Source organism: Anolis carolinensis, unplaced genomic scaffold, assembly GCF_035594765.1.
Source record: "Anolis carolinensis isolate JA03-04 unplaced genomic scaffold, rAnoCar3.1.pri scaffold_25, whole genome shotgun sequence".
Taxonomy (NCBI): domain Eukaryota; kingdom Metazoa; phylum Chordata; class Lepidosauria; order Squamata; family Dactyloidae; genus Anolis; species Anolis carolinensis.
The window spans coordinates 36,616-50,631 of record NW_026943834.1 but is presented as its reverse complement, the minus strand read 5'-3'; the positions used below and the strand labels follow the sequence as shown (position 1 = coordinate 50,631).

Sequence of the window (14,016 nt, the reverse complement as noted above, 5' to 3'; positions counted from 1 at the left end):
TATTATATTATTAGCATTGCACCATATTATTATTATTATTATTATTATTATTATTATTATTATTAACATTTATATCCTGCTCTTCTCACCCTGAAGGGGACTCAGGGCGGCTTATAAGTTATATGTACATAAAATATATTATTAGTGTAGCACAATATAAGCACTATATAAACATTACATATTATTATATTGTACTATATGACTATATTGCAATATTATTAGTAATAGTAATGTAATATAAATATACAATTATAATAGTGTATTACATTGTATTACATCATATTATCTATATGTATATCCAATATATTATAATATTAGTATAGTATAATACGAGTATTATATATTATTATATTAGTAGTTTTACATGTAATCTATAATATGTTATTATATTGTGCTATATTATGATACCACAATGTATTTAATACACTCCTAGTATATTACACTATTAGCATTATATAAGACACTGTACTATATCGTATCATAATATATCTATATATATAAAATGATAAAGTTGTTTGCGCAGTGACTATAACAACAAAACTAAACATCCCAGAAATACAAAATTTGGCAACACAATGCAAAAGGCTTGCCTCCAGGTTACAACAACACAACCACACCACAAAACCACAATCCGGACCCACAAAACTCACAACAACGCATCATGCGATAACAACACAACTAAACGCCCCAGAAATACAAAACTTGGCAACACAATGCAAATGCCTTGCCTCCCAGTTGTAAAAACACAACCACACCACAAAACCACACAGGACCCACAAAACTCACAACAACGCATTGTGACTATAACAACACAACTAAACGCCCCAGAAATACGAAACTTGGCAACACAACACAAAAGCCTTCCCTCCAGGTTGTAACAACACAACCACACCACAAAACCACAATCCGGACCCATAAAACTCACAACAACGCATCGTGACTATAACAACACAACTAAACACCCCAGAAATACGAAACTTGGCACACAACTAAACACCCCAGAAATATAAAACTTGACAACACAACACAAAAGCCTTGCCTCCCGGTTGTAACAACACAACTACACCACAAAACCACAATCTGGACCCACAAAACTCACAACAACGCATCGTGACTATAACACAACTAAACGCCCCAGAAATACAAAATTTGACAACACAATGCAAAAGCCTTGCCTCCCAGTTGTAAGAACACAACCACAACACAAAACCACAATCCGGACCCACAAAACTCACAACAACACATCATGACTATAACAACACAACTAAACGCCCCAGAAACACAAAACTTGGCAAAACAATGCAAAAGCCTTGCCTCCCAGTTGTAACAACATAACCACACCACAAAACCACACTGGACCCACAAAACTCACAACAACGCATCATGACTATAACAACACAACTAAATGCCCCAGAAATATGAAACTTGGCAACACAACATAAAAGCATTCCCTCCCGATTGTAACAACACAACCACACCACAAAACCACAATCCGGACCCACAGAACTCACAACAGTGCATCGTGACTATAACAACACAACTAAACACCCCAGAAATACAAAACTTGGCACACAACTAAACGCCCCAGAAATACAAAACTTGACAACACAACACAAAAGCCTTTTCTCCCGGTTGTAACAACACAACTACACCACAAAACCACAATCCGGACCCACAAAACTCACAACAACGCATTGTGACTATAACAAATACAAAATTTGACAACACAACTCATCCACCTCCCCAATCACTACATTCACACTTGGCCTCCAAAAAAACAATTACAATAATAACAATGACAACAACAACAATAAGAATCTACACCATCACAGGCAAGAAGCAGTCAGGCACTGAGGCTGAGAAGCCAATCAGTGCTACACTGGGCCTCCAAAAACGAATACAGTAGCATCTAACTTATCCAGCCTTCATGACCACTACAGCAACAACAATAATAAACACCTACACAGGCAAAAAAAAAGACTATTGTACCACAATAAGATGTAACCGCACTCAGCAGAATCAGACATCACGATTAACAACAAACCAAAGACAACAGGGATCTCAAGCAATTATCAATCAACACAAAAATTGAAGAAGGTAACAGACTTCAAATACTACTACTAATGTGAGTATAAAGAAGGGTGGAGGTCACAGCATAAATACAACGTAATGTAAACTGACCAACACCACCAGACTCAGCCACAGCAACGCGTGGCCGGGCACAGCTAGTTATATTATATATTAATATATTCCTCACCTGCCACCCGCCGGCCTGGGCCTCCCTTTCTGGGCCAGGAACTCGTCCAGCTGCCGCCTCCGCTCCGCTGGGGAAGGAAGAGATCCAGGCAGGTCAGGACTCTGACGCCCATCCTCCCCAGGAAACCAATGGGAGCCATACAGGCGCTCTGCACATGCTCTGGGGCGCCCTCGCACTTACCTGCGGCGGCATTCTCCTCAGCAGAGCGGCTTGGCTTGGGCCTTTCCCTTTCTGTCTGTCTCCCTCCGAAGCGGAGGCTCCGAGACCAAGCAGACATGGCGGCAGCCGTTGCTCTTTGGCCCCGCCCCGCCAAGATTCAAATGGCCCAATCAGACACGAGGGGCGTGGTCACAGAGGGTGAAGGGAACGCCCCTCAGCAGCATCAGAGGAGAAAGGAGGCGGGGACTCATAGCTCCCTCCCAATCAGAGACGAGGGGCGGGCCATAGAGGGGGAAGGGAGCACTTGTCAGCGGCATCAGACAGAGAAGGGGCGGAGCCTCACAGCAACGTCCCAATAAGAGTCGAGGGGCGGGGCCACTCCAAGTGGAAAGGGGGCAGAGCATCTCAGGCAAGTCCCAATCAGAGGGTGAGGGGCGTGGCTACACAGGGGGAAGGGAACGCCCCTCAGCAGCATCAGATAAGAAAAGAGGCGGAGACTCATATTGACATCCCAATCAGAGGCTGGGGGCGTGGCTACACAGGGGGAAGGGAACGCCCCTCAGCAGCATCAGATAAGAAAAGAGGCGGAGACTCATATTGACATCCCAATCAGAGGCTGGGGGCGTGGCTACACAGGGGGAAGGGAACGCCCCTCAGCAGCATCAGATAAGAAAAGAGGCGGAGACTCATATTGACATCCCAATCAGAGGCTGGGGGCGTGTCAATACTGGGATGTAATATGTGCCGACAGAATTGGAACACTGCCTTTGCTTTTTTTTTAAAAGGTCATATACACTGTATAATACTTTAATAATCATACAAGCGTAGTGAAATAGAACATTTATCTGGGCAGGCAGCCTGGTTCACTGGAGGGAGCCCAGCTTGAGTACAGTATGGTGATTGGACCATATTTCTACACTAGAATAAGCATGGTGGGAAACCAAAAGGTCTGCAAACCAAAGACCTGACATATGCTAGTACCATTCATGCCATATGTGGCCATTCTCACTGTTTCTTCTGCAGTGGATTTAAAAAAAAAAAAACATCAGTAGACCAGGAAGAAACTTGCTTACTAGGACCACAGCAAAGTTGTCTGTAGAGTTATTGCCACAAAGAATGGCTTTTCATTGGGGAATGTTTCCCACAGCAGGACTCTTTTGACTCACATTACTATTAGTTTTAAGTCTTCCTGAATATAATGTTTGAATTAATATGACAAACCAGAATACATAGATGTGTTAAAATAAGTAAGTAATGAAAAATGAACAGTGTTGTGTTATGAAGAGTCATTGCTGTCAATCTAATTGAACACTGTAAACACATACATTGTAACAATTACAGATGCTGATCATGAAAATGCAATGATTGAGAATCTGCTTCTTACACTAGGTGGTCTTCCATATATTGTTGGACAGTAGCTTTCAGGAGGCCTTGTCAGTATAACCAAGGTGAGGAATCCTGGGAGTTGCAGTCCAAAAACATCTGGAGAGCTAAATGAGATCTACATGTTTTATGTCATCAGTTGAATATGCTCAGTTCTGATCAAAGCATCTATAAAATATTTCTGTTAATATTTTTCTCTATGGTAGTAACAATAAATAAAACTCTAGAAATTACCTTTCCAGATCTCAGAACTGATGTGTGGTGCCATTGGTGCAAGCATAACACAGAGTGTTGCGAGGGCATCCTCATATTCTGCACTATGGAGAATAACTCTTTGAGACGCTTGCTACAAAGGAAGAAAATAGAATAAAGGATTATTAAATATAACTGGGTTAGGACTCTTGGAGATTAGGATTCAGAAACTCATTGGTTGACCTTGGGCAAGACTCACTCTATCAGCCTATCAAAGTGACAATGGCCAATCTTCCCCGAATAAATGTTGCCAAGAATACCCTAGGATAGAGTCACCATAAGCTGGAGTTGACGTCAAAGCATATAACCATACAACAAGATGGTCATTTCTATCAGAAAAACATGGGGCTAAAAAGTTCAAAACTCGCACTGCTTATAGAGGATGTAGTGCAGGGGACTTTTCTTAAACACTTGGCAAAACCTTGAGACTCGAGCCAGTTATTGGGATTCTGAACAGAATCCCAAGAATGTGCATGATGATAATTTTATTAGATTAGGGCCTGAAAAGCATACTGCAAACTCAAATTTACTGTTGCAATACTAATTGAAGTCATAAGTCTTTTGAAAAATGAAAGAGATAAGCTAGACAAGATGGATAACCCTGGCCAAGGCTTGTGTTTTGCTTGGTTACTCTGTCAGCATTTCACCTCTGTTCTAGATAAAGATTTTGAGTTAGCAAAAGATACAGGAATGGAGTCTGGAAGAGTTTCATAAGGTTTAAAACTGAGGGACTGATTAGACAGTGGTATAAGGTAATTAACTTTTATATCAGAACAAACATTTAGGTGTTGGGCGCTGATTCTATAGTACATTTAAATCCTGACCTTCCTCAAAGTGTATCTCAAAGTGGTATCCCACTATTCTATTTTAGTCCCTGTGATGTAACTGAAGCTAAAAAGGCGTAACCACCCAAGGTCAGGCAAAAAACATAATGATTTTGCATGATGATCAGAACCTGGCTCTCACCAGTCTAGCCTACTGCTATGACCACAGCATTATCCTAGCTCTCCCAGAACGGCATTACAGTCACAATATTCTTTTCTGTAACAGTAACATGATTTCACATCTCCACTTGATCAACTGTAGTGAATTCCTATAGGAGAAAAGTTTCACCTCTGGGGACTTTAAAACATCTGGATAGCTATGCTACAATGAAGTATTTGTACACCAAAGAGGATGCAGCCAACAAAGAACAAATGATCATTTAAAAATGGTGGGAACACCATCTCACAATGAATAGACCCAGTGGTGTTCAGCATTAAGAGGAAACAAAACAAAATAGTTTAGATGTATGTTGTCAAGTGTTAAATGCTGTGGAAAGAGGCAACTTCTAAATAACATAGAAGAGTAAAAGATTGATGAGGGTGCCACAAGTAACTCTACAAGGACTTACAAACTGCATATGCACGTGCATTAACACATAAACACAGAGTAAGCAATTTTCAGGCCAAGAAAAAGCTAATTTTAAAGTGTTAAAAATGGCTGGAAAGGACAGATTCTTTGGTCATTCAGAAATAAAACAAACAATATTCATTCAAATGACTGTGAAACTCCTGATGCTGCATTTTACACAATTGCTAAAAGCAGCTCATCTTTGGTCAGTCTCTAGTCCAACATCATTTACAGACCTACATGTTGCTGTTCTACAAACTTGGAAAATGCAATGTTCCCAAAATGTTAACTCAAAAGAAGGCATGGAGGTGGCAGACAATAAAAAGAAGACAGATAAGCATTTACTGCACTTATATCTCCCCGCATGAGAAGCAAAGTTTTATTTGCAGGTTAAGGGCTTTGCCAGAAATCAAACCAATGTGCTCTGCTCCCATTTAAAAAACATCTGAAAATGAGTCACTGGCAGCACTCATCATGAAACATCTATTATCAGTGATTCCCTCTGCAATTGTTGATAGGAAAAGTATTTTTTAAAGAGAAATAAGAATAAGCTTCATTTTTAATGAAGTGAAACTCTTTCGGTTTGTTCTAATTTTAATTTGCATACTTCCTGGTTTCAGACAAGAGTAAAAATGGATATTCTGAAATGCTGGTGAACATTTGTTTCACCATGCTCCCAATATACACTTAGGTTTTATTCTATACTAAACAGTTTGCTAAGGATGTGAGCAGCAGTCCTGCAAGTTAAAAAGTTGCCATTACACTGTCCCCAAAGACACCTGTAGTTTCTATATATTCTTTCAACATGTATAAATCACAATAATAATACTGATAAAATTTCATTTAGTAACTGCCTTGAAGCACTACAATTAATGCTCAATTATATTCAACAGGCAAACAGACAAATTAAGTCCAAAATTAGGTCATTATCTGACTTTTTTTAACATATTACATCCTAATCCTGTTTATGATGTTAACAGAGATTATTTATATTTAACATTCTATTGTATTAATATAGTAATTAAAACAAGATTAATTCCAATTGTGCAAAGATTGATATCGGATTCTCAAATCAATGGTAACTGCAACTGAGTACAATTATTTCACAAAAAAGCACATTCTAAATCTTGCAGAGGTCACAGCGCATTCCATGATAAATACACTTTCCTGCTGGCTTTCTTGTGCATGCATAGAGCTTTAAAATGTTTTACTGTAAGTATACTTACTGACAATGCATTACTGAGACTCATCAGTTGAGAAATTGCAGCATTAAACAAATAATCTTCCAAGAAGTATTCAGTCACCTAATCACACAAAAGCAACATTTTTCTTTGTTAAATCACAGAGTTATCTATCTTTGCTATAGCAATAAATAGTGTCAGCAAGCCCTAATCTCTTCTGCTTTTCTTGAAAAGATTTCTAGGTCTTGGTTTATTAAAACAGGCTAAGAAGGGAATAAAATAATAATAAACAGTTGAACAAGAGCATGAAACTATTTGATTTCAATAAATATTCAGAAGAAAGGGCCAAATGTGGCTCCAGAGACTAAAGGAAGTAGAAGCTCAACAAGATGTGGAGAACCTTGCTTGTGCTGGTCTCCAGGATTGCTGAATCTTAACAGCTTAATAGTTTTCTTTTCACTGACAATGACAGAGAATGAACCTGGGGTATTCTTCATGTATGTGTTCTAACATTATGGCTCCTTCCTTGATAGAGAAATGAAGGAATTCTTGCATTACATTCCTATGTAGGCTGAATGACTACAATTAACCCTGGCCAGTTTCCAAAGAAAGGCCCCTTTTCAGAGTTTATATTGTCTTGTAAGGTAGCCATGATTTATGTTAATCAAGCATCCTTAGCTTTGGAGCAAGATAAAAACCATCAACATCTAGGAGTGTCGTAGAAATCACACAATGTTTCTTTATAACTTCTTTTAGCTTTGAAGAAGAAATGGAAATGGCTTATGGTCATCAGAACAGAACAGAGTTATATCACTTGCAAAGCAACAAATTTCATGACAGGCAACTACTCTTAACTTCCTTGAACCTTGTGCTCTCCAGACGTCTTGGGACTACAACTCTCTCTACTTACAGATATTGTGGCCACATCTGGAGGGCACCAAGTAAAGGACAACTGCTTTCCCTTGTCTTATGAGACATTTCACTGACAGGGATTGCCATTTTAAGCTCTGAAGGAGAGCTGGCCAACGGGTAATACATGCGTCCAGCTCCTTTTTGGGCTTTTGCTAGCTTCAAGAATCCCCTCTGGTATTTAACACCAATTTAAAAAAAGAATTGTTCTTGGAAGTTTCCAGGAAACACAACCCTCTCTAAATAAGAGTGTGTGCCCCCATTGTTGTTTTTACCAAAAATATATTTTTCAGGAAACCAGAAGTGGACTTTCAGTTGGTTTCAGGTTCACTTTAAGTTAAACGTTTCCCAGAACTAAAAACTTTTCCTGTCAAAATGGAATTACATTTACTTTTTCCAGTTTATGAAAACAGGAAATTTCAATGGTGTATGTTCTGTTCAAAGTGATAATGGCCAGAAAATCACAACATGCCACAGTGACTTCATCATTTAAAAAATGGTCAGAATTTTGTTCTAACCTGTGAGACAGCATGATTCTTTTGCTTCCAAATACATTTGGCTTCATCTTTCTCTTTCTGATTCAGCAGCTGAGGACTGGGCAACGTTCCAGAATTCCTGGCTTCAATAAGTTTGGTTGCTAAGTGCCAGAGGCGAGATTGCCATCTTTGCACCCCAGGGATTGCATCAGCTGAGTGAAAAATTGCAGGCGAGAGAGGATTTCATTAGCACGAGTTGAAATAACATTGTCTGAGGAGGAACACTTGACTAGAAGTACTGCCCTTTGTAATGAGTCAGTATTTAACAACGTTGAACCTAAAAATATTTAAATTCAAATCTTATTAAACTGAGTTAAACAGTTCTCCGTTGGTTTCATGATGCACACAGTATTTGTAAAAATATTCAAGCTGAAGGGCTACTGACAGAAACTCTTTACTGAAGATGTCCCTTTTAAAGTTGAAGCAAAGTGATGACAAAGACAAGTACTCAGTTGTAACGAAGGTCAGAGAACGATGTGTCTTCAAGTGGTACAACTCGGGAAAAGAAGATAAAACACAGCACTTAAAACTCTTCAAAAGGAATTAACACAAATTCAAATTAGCCCTGACTACACTATGTAACACAGTTTTTGTTCCTGGGTTATAAATGTCATTTCCTAATTGGTTCTATCAAAAAAAAATATGGAAAAAGTTTATTAAATTGCAAAAACTTTGTTTGTGCTGGACATCCTGCAGCACATTTTGCTATAGTTTTTCTATGAATCTCTCATACAGTCTCATCCAATTCAACATAGATTGTGGCAGCCACAAAAACGAAGTTTCTGAAGTATTATTACTTTAAAAGTAAGTACTGCACAATAAAGCAGGAAACAACACTTTTAAACCAGGAACAGAAAAAAAAATCAAATTTTGTTACATAGTGTTGTTTAATTGTTTAATATTTGTTTAATATTTAATTGTTTAATTATTAATTGTTTAATATTTGATACATATAGAAATCAGATAGATGTATATCTGAGGTCTAATTTAAGATCATTACATCATGTATCCTGAACACACTGATCATATCACACACTGGAGGAGCAGACATATGATCTCCCACATCTTACGTTCATCTGAAGAAAAACAGAAAAGAGGCCCTTGATTAAGAGACTTGTACACATTTCCCATGGAGAATTTTTTCCTTTAGAAAGGAGGGAAACCTTTCAGATGCATCTGGATCAACTATGCAAATCTGGTACAGACTTTCTGCAATAGTCACAACCATTATTTATTTATATTAGGCATGGGCAAACTTCAGCCCTCCAGGTGTTTTGGACTTCAACTCCCAGAAATCCCTGCCAGTTTACTGGCTGTTAGAAATTTTGGGAGTTGAAGTCCAAAACACCTGGAGGGCTGAAGTTTGTCCATGCCTGATTTATATAGTACCCAAACCTCAAGATAATAGGCCAGGAACCCGCTTGCAGTTGCTGCCAAAAAAAGGTGCAAAAAAGCAACAAGGCCTTTTCACGCCATCAGTGCAACTTCTGGCTTAACCCTCCCCCTCCCCCGTCCCAAAGATGCTCACCTAATGTTTATGATACTGTCTTTGGTGCATCAGATGTAAAGACTTTTTCATTTTCCCAAGTATTTGTACAACTATTTTAGTGCATTCAGATATTAGCACTCTTTTTGCCATTGGTTTCATCATATTCACTGGTTTTATCATTAGTTCATTGTTTGCATTTGTTTTCATTATACAGTGGAACCTCTACTTAAGATTATTCCAACTTAAAAGCATTTGAATTATGAGCCTGTGTTTCACTTTAACATAAGAGCAACACTTTTGAGTTAAGAGCTAGTGCCAGAGGGAACTTAGCATGAGAGTACAGGGCTTTAGAGCTTCAAGGGAGCAGCCTTTGTGCCTCATGCTTTTGTTCACTTTGGGAGATTACTGTCTGCTTTGTTCTTGTCTGCCTTTAGGAACTTTGGGTTAGTTGATTTTGTGTGTTTTTTTTAATTCCTGGTATGTTTGGCTTTATTAAGGAGGAGGGGAGAGCAAGAGAGGGAGGGAGGCTGGAATGAATATAGCATGAAGAAAAAGATGCTTCTGCCTCTTCATTTTGTGCTTCCTTGCCACAACTTTGAGCTTCTACTATGGTGCCACAACTTTAAATCACTGAGGCCTCAATTAATGTAAATTTATTGGTATCTCGGCTTATACTGGAGTCAATGTTTTCCCAGTTTTTTTGTTGTAAAATTAGGTGCCTTGGCTTATACTCGAGTATAAAAGGTAAAGGTTTTCCCTGACGTTAAGTCCAGTCGTGACCGATTCTTGGGGTTGGTGCTCATCTCCATTTCTAAGCCGAAGAGCCGGCGTTGTCCGTAGACACCTCCAAGGTCATGTGGCTGGCATGACTGCATGGAGCGCCAGTGTTACCTTCCCACCGGAGCGGTACCTATTGATCTACTCACACTCTGGGGGTTGGTGCTCATCTCCATTTCTACGCCAAAGAGCCGGCGTTGTCCGTAGACATCTCCAAGGTCATGTGGCCATTGGCATGACTGCATGGAACACCGTTACCTTCCCGCCAGAGCGGTACCTATTGATCTACTCATACTCTGGGGGTTGGTGCTCATCTCCATTTCTAAACCGAAGAGCCGGCATTGTCCATAGACAACTCCAAGGTCATGTGGCCATAGGCATGACTGCATGGAGCGCCGTTACCTTCCCGACGGAGCAGTACCTATTTATCTACTCACATTTGCATGTTTTCGAATTGCTAGGTTGGCAGGAGCTGGGGCTAACAGCGGGCGCTCATTCCGCTCCCAGGATTTGAACCTGCAACCTTTCGGTCGGCAAGTCCAGCAGCTCAGTGCTTTAACACACTGTGCCACCATATATATGGTATATATTTCTTAGACAGAAATGTACAGTAGTTCTTTTCAATAAAGCTTAAGCTTGACTCTGCTCCGTGAGTTGCTGAAGCTCGTTTGCTCACACCAAGTCGGTGTGTTCGGAGGAGTTCCTGTAAGTGGGGGACAGAGGCCGGGAGGGCGGGCGGGAGGAGGTCAGTGAGGAGGGCCGGTCTGGATGGCCTTTGGGGACCCCTCCTCCCTCTCGCCTTGCCTTTCCCACAGCGAGAACGTGGCGGCCAACTCCACCTTCTCCAAGAGCTACACCGTCACCCCCCTTCTGAGCAACAACCGCGAGAAGCGGGGCCTGGCCCTCGACGGGAAGCTCAAGCACGAGGACACCAACCTGGCCTCCACCACCGTGTAAGGAAAGAATTTTCATCACCATTTTTTTAATGATTATTTTCTGCAAATATTTTTGTTGCTGGCGGTTCGAATCCGGGGAGCGGGGTGAGCTCCTGCAGTTAGCCCCAGCTTCTGCCAAACTAGCAGTTCAAAAACATGCAAATATGAGTAGATCAATAGGCACTGCTCCAGTGGGAAGGTAACAGCGTTCCATTTATTTATTGATATTGATGTTTTACTGTTGGAATAATTGTTTTATCCAGGCCGGGCTGTGGCGCAGGCTGGTGAGCAGCCAGCTGCAACAAACCACTCTGACCAAGAGGTCAAGAGTTCGAGGCCAGCTCGGAGCCTGTGTTTGTCTGTCTCTGTTCTATGTTAAGGCATTGAATGTTTGCCTTATATATGTAATGTGATCCGCCCTGAGTCCCCTTCGGGGTGAGAAAGAAGGGAGGAATATAAATACTGTAAATAAATAAATAAATAAATTATTGTTGTATGCTTCAGGCTTGGTCCCCATGTAAGCCGCTCCGAGTCCCCACTGGGGAGATGGGGCGGGGTATAAAAATAAAGTTGTTATTATTATTATTATTATTATTATTATTATTATTATTATTATATTTATTTGCTACATTGATGTCCCGCCCTTCTCACCCCAAAGGGGACTCAGAGCGGCTTACAAATAACATGTGCATACACTAAGTCATATTACCAGCACAGCGAAACACCAGCACTACACATCACCACACCGCACCACATCACCACACCGCAACACTACCAGCAGCACCACATGCAACATTCAACATATAATATTACTACAGTAGAGTCTCACTTATCCAACATAAACAGGCCGAGAGAACGTTGGATAAGCGAATATGTTGGATAATAAGGAGGGATTAAGGAAAAACCTATCACACATCAAATTAGGTTATGATTTTACAAATTAAGCACCCAAACATCATGTTATACAACAAATTTGTCAGAAAAAGTAGTTCAGTATGCAGTAATGCTATGTAGTCATTACTGTATTTACGAATTTAGCACCAAAATATCACGATATATTGAAAACATTGAGTACAAAAATGCGTTGGATAATCCAGAACGTTGGATAAGTGAGTGTTGGATTAGTGAGACTCTACTGTAATAATAATAATAATAATAATAATAAAGAAGATTGGAAGAGACCCCTTGGGCTATTGAGTCCAACCCCCTTCTGCCTCTCTGCACCAAAAGCACAAGCAAAGCACCCCTGACAGATGGCCACCCAGCCTCAATGTTAATAATAATAATAATAATAATAACAACAACAACAACATCATCAACAACAACAACAAGGGTTGCAAGAGAAGAAGAGACCCCCTTCTGCCCTTGTGCCATTGGGGCCGGGTAAATGGCTTCAATGGGCCGCATCCGGCCCCCGGGCCTTATTTTGGGGACCCCTGCTCTATTGTATATCTGAAACCTAATTTATCCTCCCTTCTTGCCTTTAGCCTGAGACCTGGGATGGACAAAGAAGTTCTGGGGATCCTGGTTTCCTACAAAGTGAAGGTCAACCTGATGGTCTCCAGAGGCGGGTGAGTGGCAGCCTCTCCCCCCCCCTCTCTCTCTCTCTCTCTATATATATATATCTATATATATCTATTTCTCTATCTCTATCTATCTATCTCTCTATCTCTATCTCTCTATCTATCTCTCTATCTCTATCTCTCTATCTATCTCTCTCTCTCTATCTATCTATTCCCCCCCCCTCTCTCTCTCTCTCTCTCTCTCTCTCTATATATATATATATATATATATATATATCTTTCTCCCTATCTATCTCTCTCTCTCTCTATCTCTCTATCTATCTATCTATCTATCTCTATATTCTCTCTCTCTCTCTCTCTCTCTCTCTCTGTCCAGTCCTTGGGTGGCCTATTTGACGCCAACGGGGAGAGCATTTGTGTTGCTCCTTGGTTGTGGCTTCCCAGTCTGAATGTGCTCTTCTCTTCCCTGCAGCATCCTCGGAGATCTCACATCCAGGTGAGCCTGGACCCATCCCTGCCGCTCTGCTCTTTCCTTCCACTTGTGCCGAATCGGGGGGCGGGGGGGGGGGTTGCCATCCCTTTCGCAGCCCCCAACTCGGGGCTCCCCGGCTGCCTTCCTGGGCTCCCCTCCTTCCCGCGTCATTGCCGCCCGTTTCCTCTTTCAGTGACGTTGGAGTGGAGGTGCCCGTCATCCTGATGCACCCGAAGCCAACCGACAGTGAGTAATCAGCACATAAAAGAGGGAGAAGAAATCAAACTCTGGCCAAGAGGAACAAGTCAGGAGGAGCCAGGCTCACCCAGCCGTCAGGGTTTTGCTTTCGATGAAGCATCTTGTCTAGAAACCGTTATAAACAAGAGAGTCGTGCCAATGCCAAAAACAGGCACTAGGGGGCGTCTAGAAACAAAACAGTTAATAATAATAATAATAATAATAATAATAATAATAATAATAATAATAATAATAACAACAACTTTATTTTTATACCCCGCCTCTATCTCCCCAAAGGGGACTCAGGACGGCTTACATGGGGCCAAGCCCGAATAAAAACAATAGCAATATAAAACACAACCATAGAAAAAAGACATGCACAATTATTAAAATGTAAACATTAGCCAGTAAAATCAAATGACAAGAACTAATACAAACATGGATTAAAACTAAGAGGTTGTAAAAGTAGACTGGGTAAGGTGCACCCTATAAATATTGTAAACATGAGGTGATT

General features: G+C 40.7%; 1 protein-coding gene across 1 annotated transcript; it reads left to right on the top strand.

Annotated features, from left to right (window-relative positions):
• Positions 1–8,472: 8,472 nt before the first annotated feature.
• Positions 8,473–13,553, top strand: LOC134294858 (arrestin-C-like). Its single transcript, XM_062966633.1, has 6 exons — positions 8,473–8,558; positions 10,999–11,040; positions 11,151–11,288; positions 12,758–12,841; positions 13,266–13,289; positions 13,459–13,553. Exons 1-6 carry the CDS (start codon positions 8,473–8,475, stop codon positions 13,517–13,519), a joined length of 435 nt encoding a protein of 144 aa, XP_062822703.1. The 3' UTR covers positions 13,520–13,553.
• Positions 13,554–14,016: the final 463 nt, after the last annotated feature.

Bases quoted from the DNA above. Each gene is read 5' to 3' on its own strand.
- LOC134294858 (XM_062966633.1), top strand. From the start codon at position 8,473: ATGTCCCTTTTAAAGTTGAAGCAAAGTGATGACAAAGACAAGTACTCA. The intron at 11,041-11,150 runs GTAAGTGGGGGA...CCTTTCCCACAG, and splicing joins GTGTGTTCGGAGGAGTTCCT to CGAGAACGTGGCGGCCAACT. The intron at 11,289-12,757 runs GTAAGGAAAGAA...TCTTGCCTTTAG, and splicing joins AACCTGGCCTCCACCACCGT to CCTGAGACCTGGGATGGACA.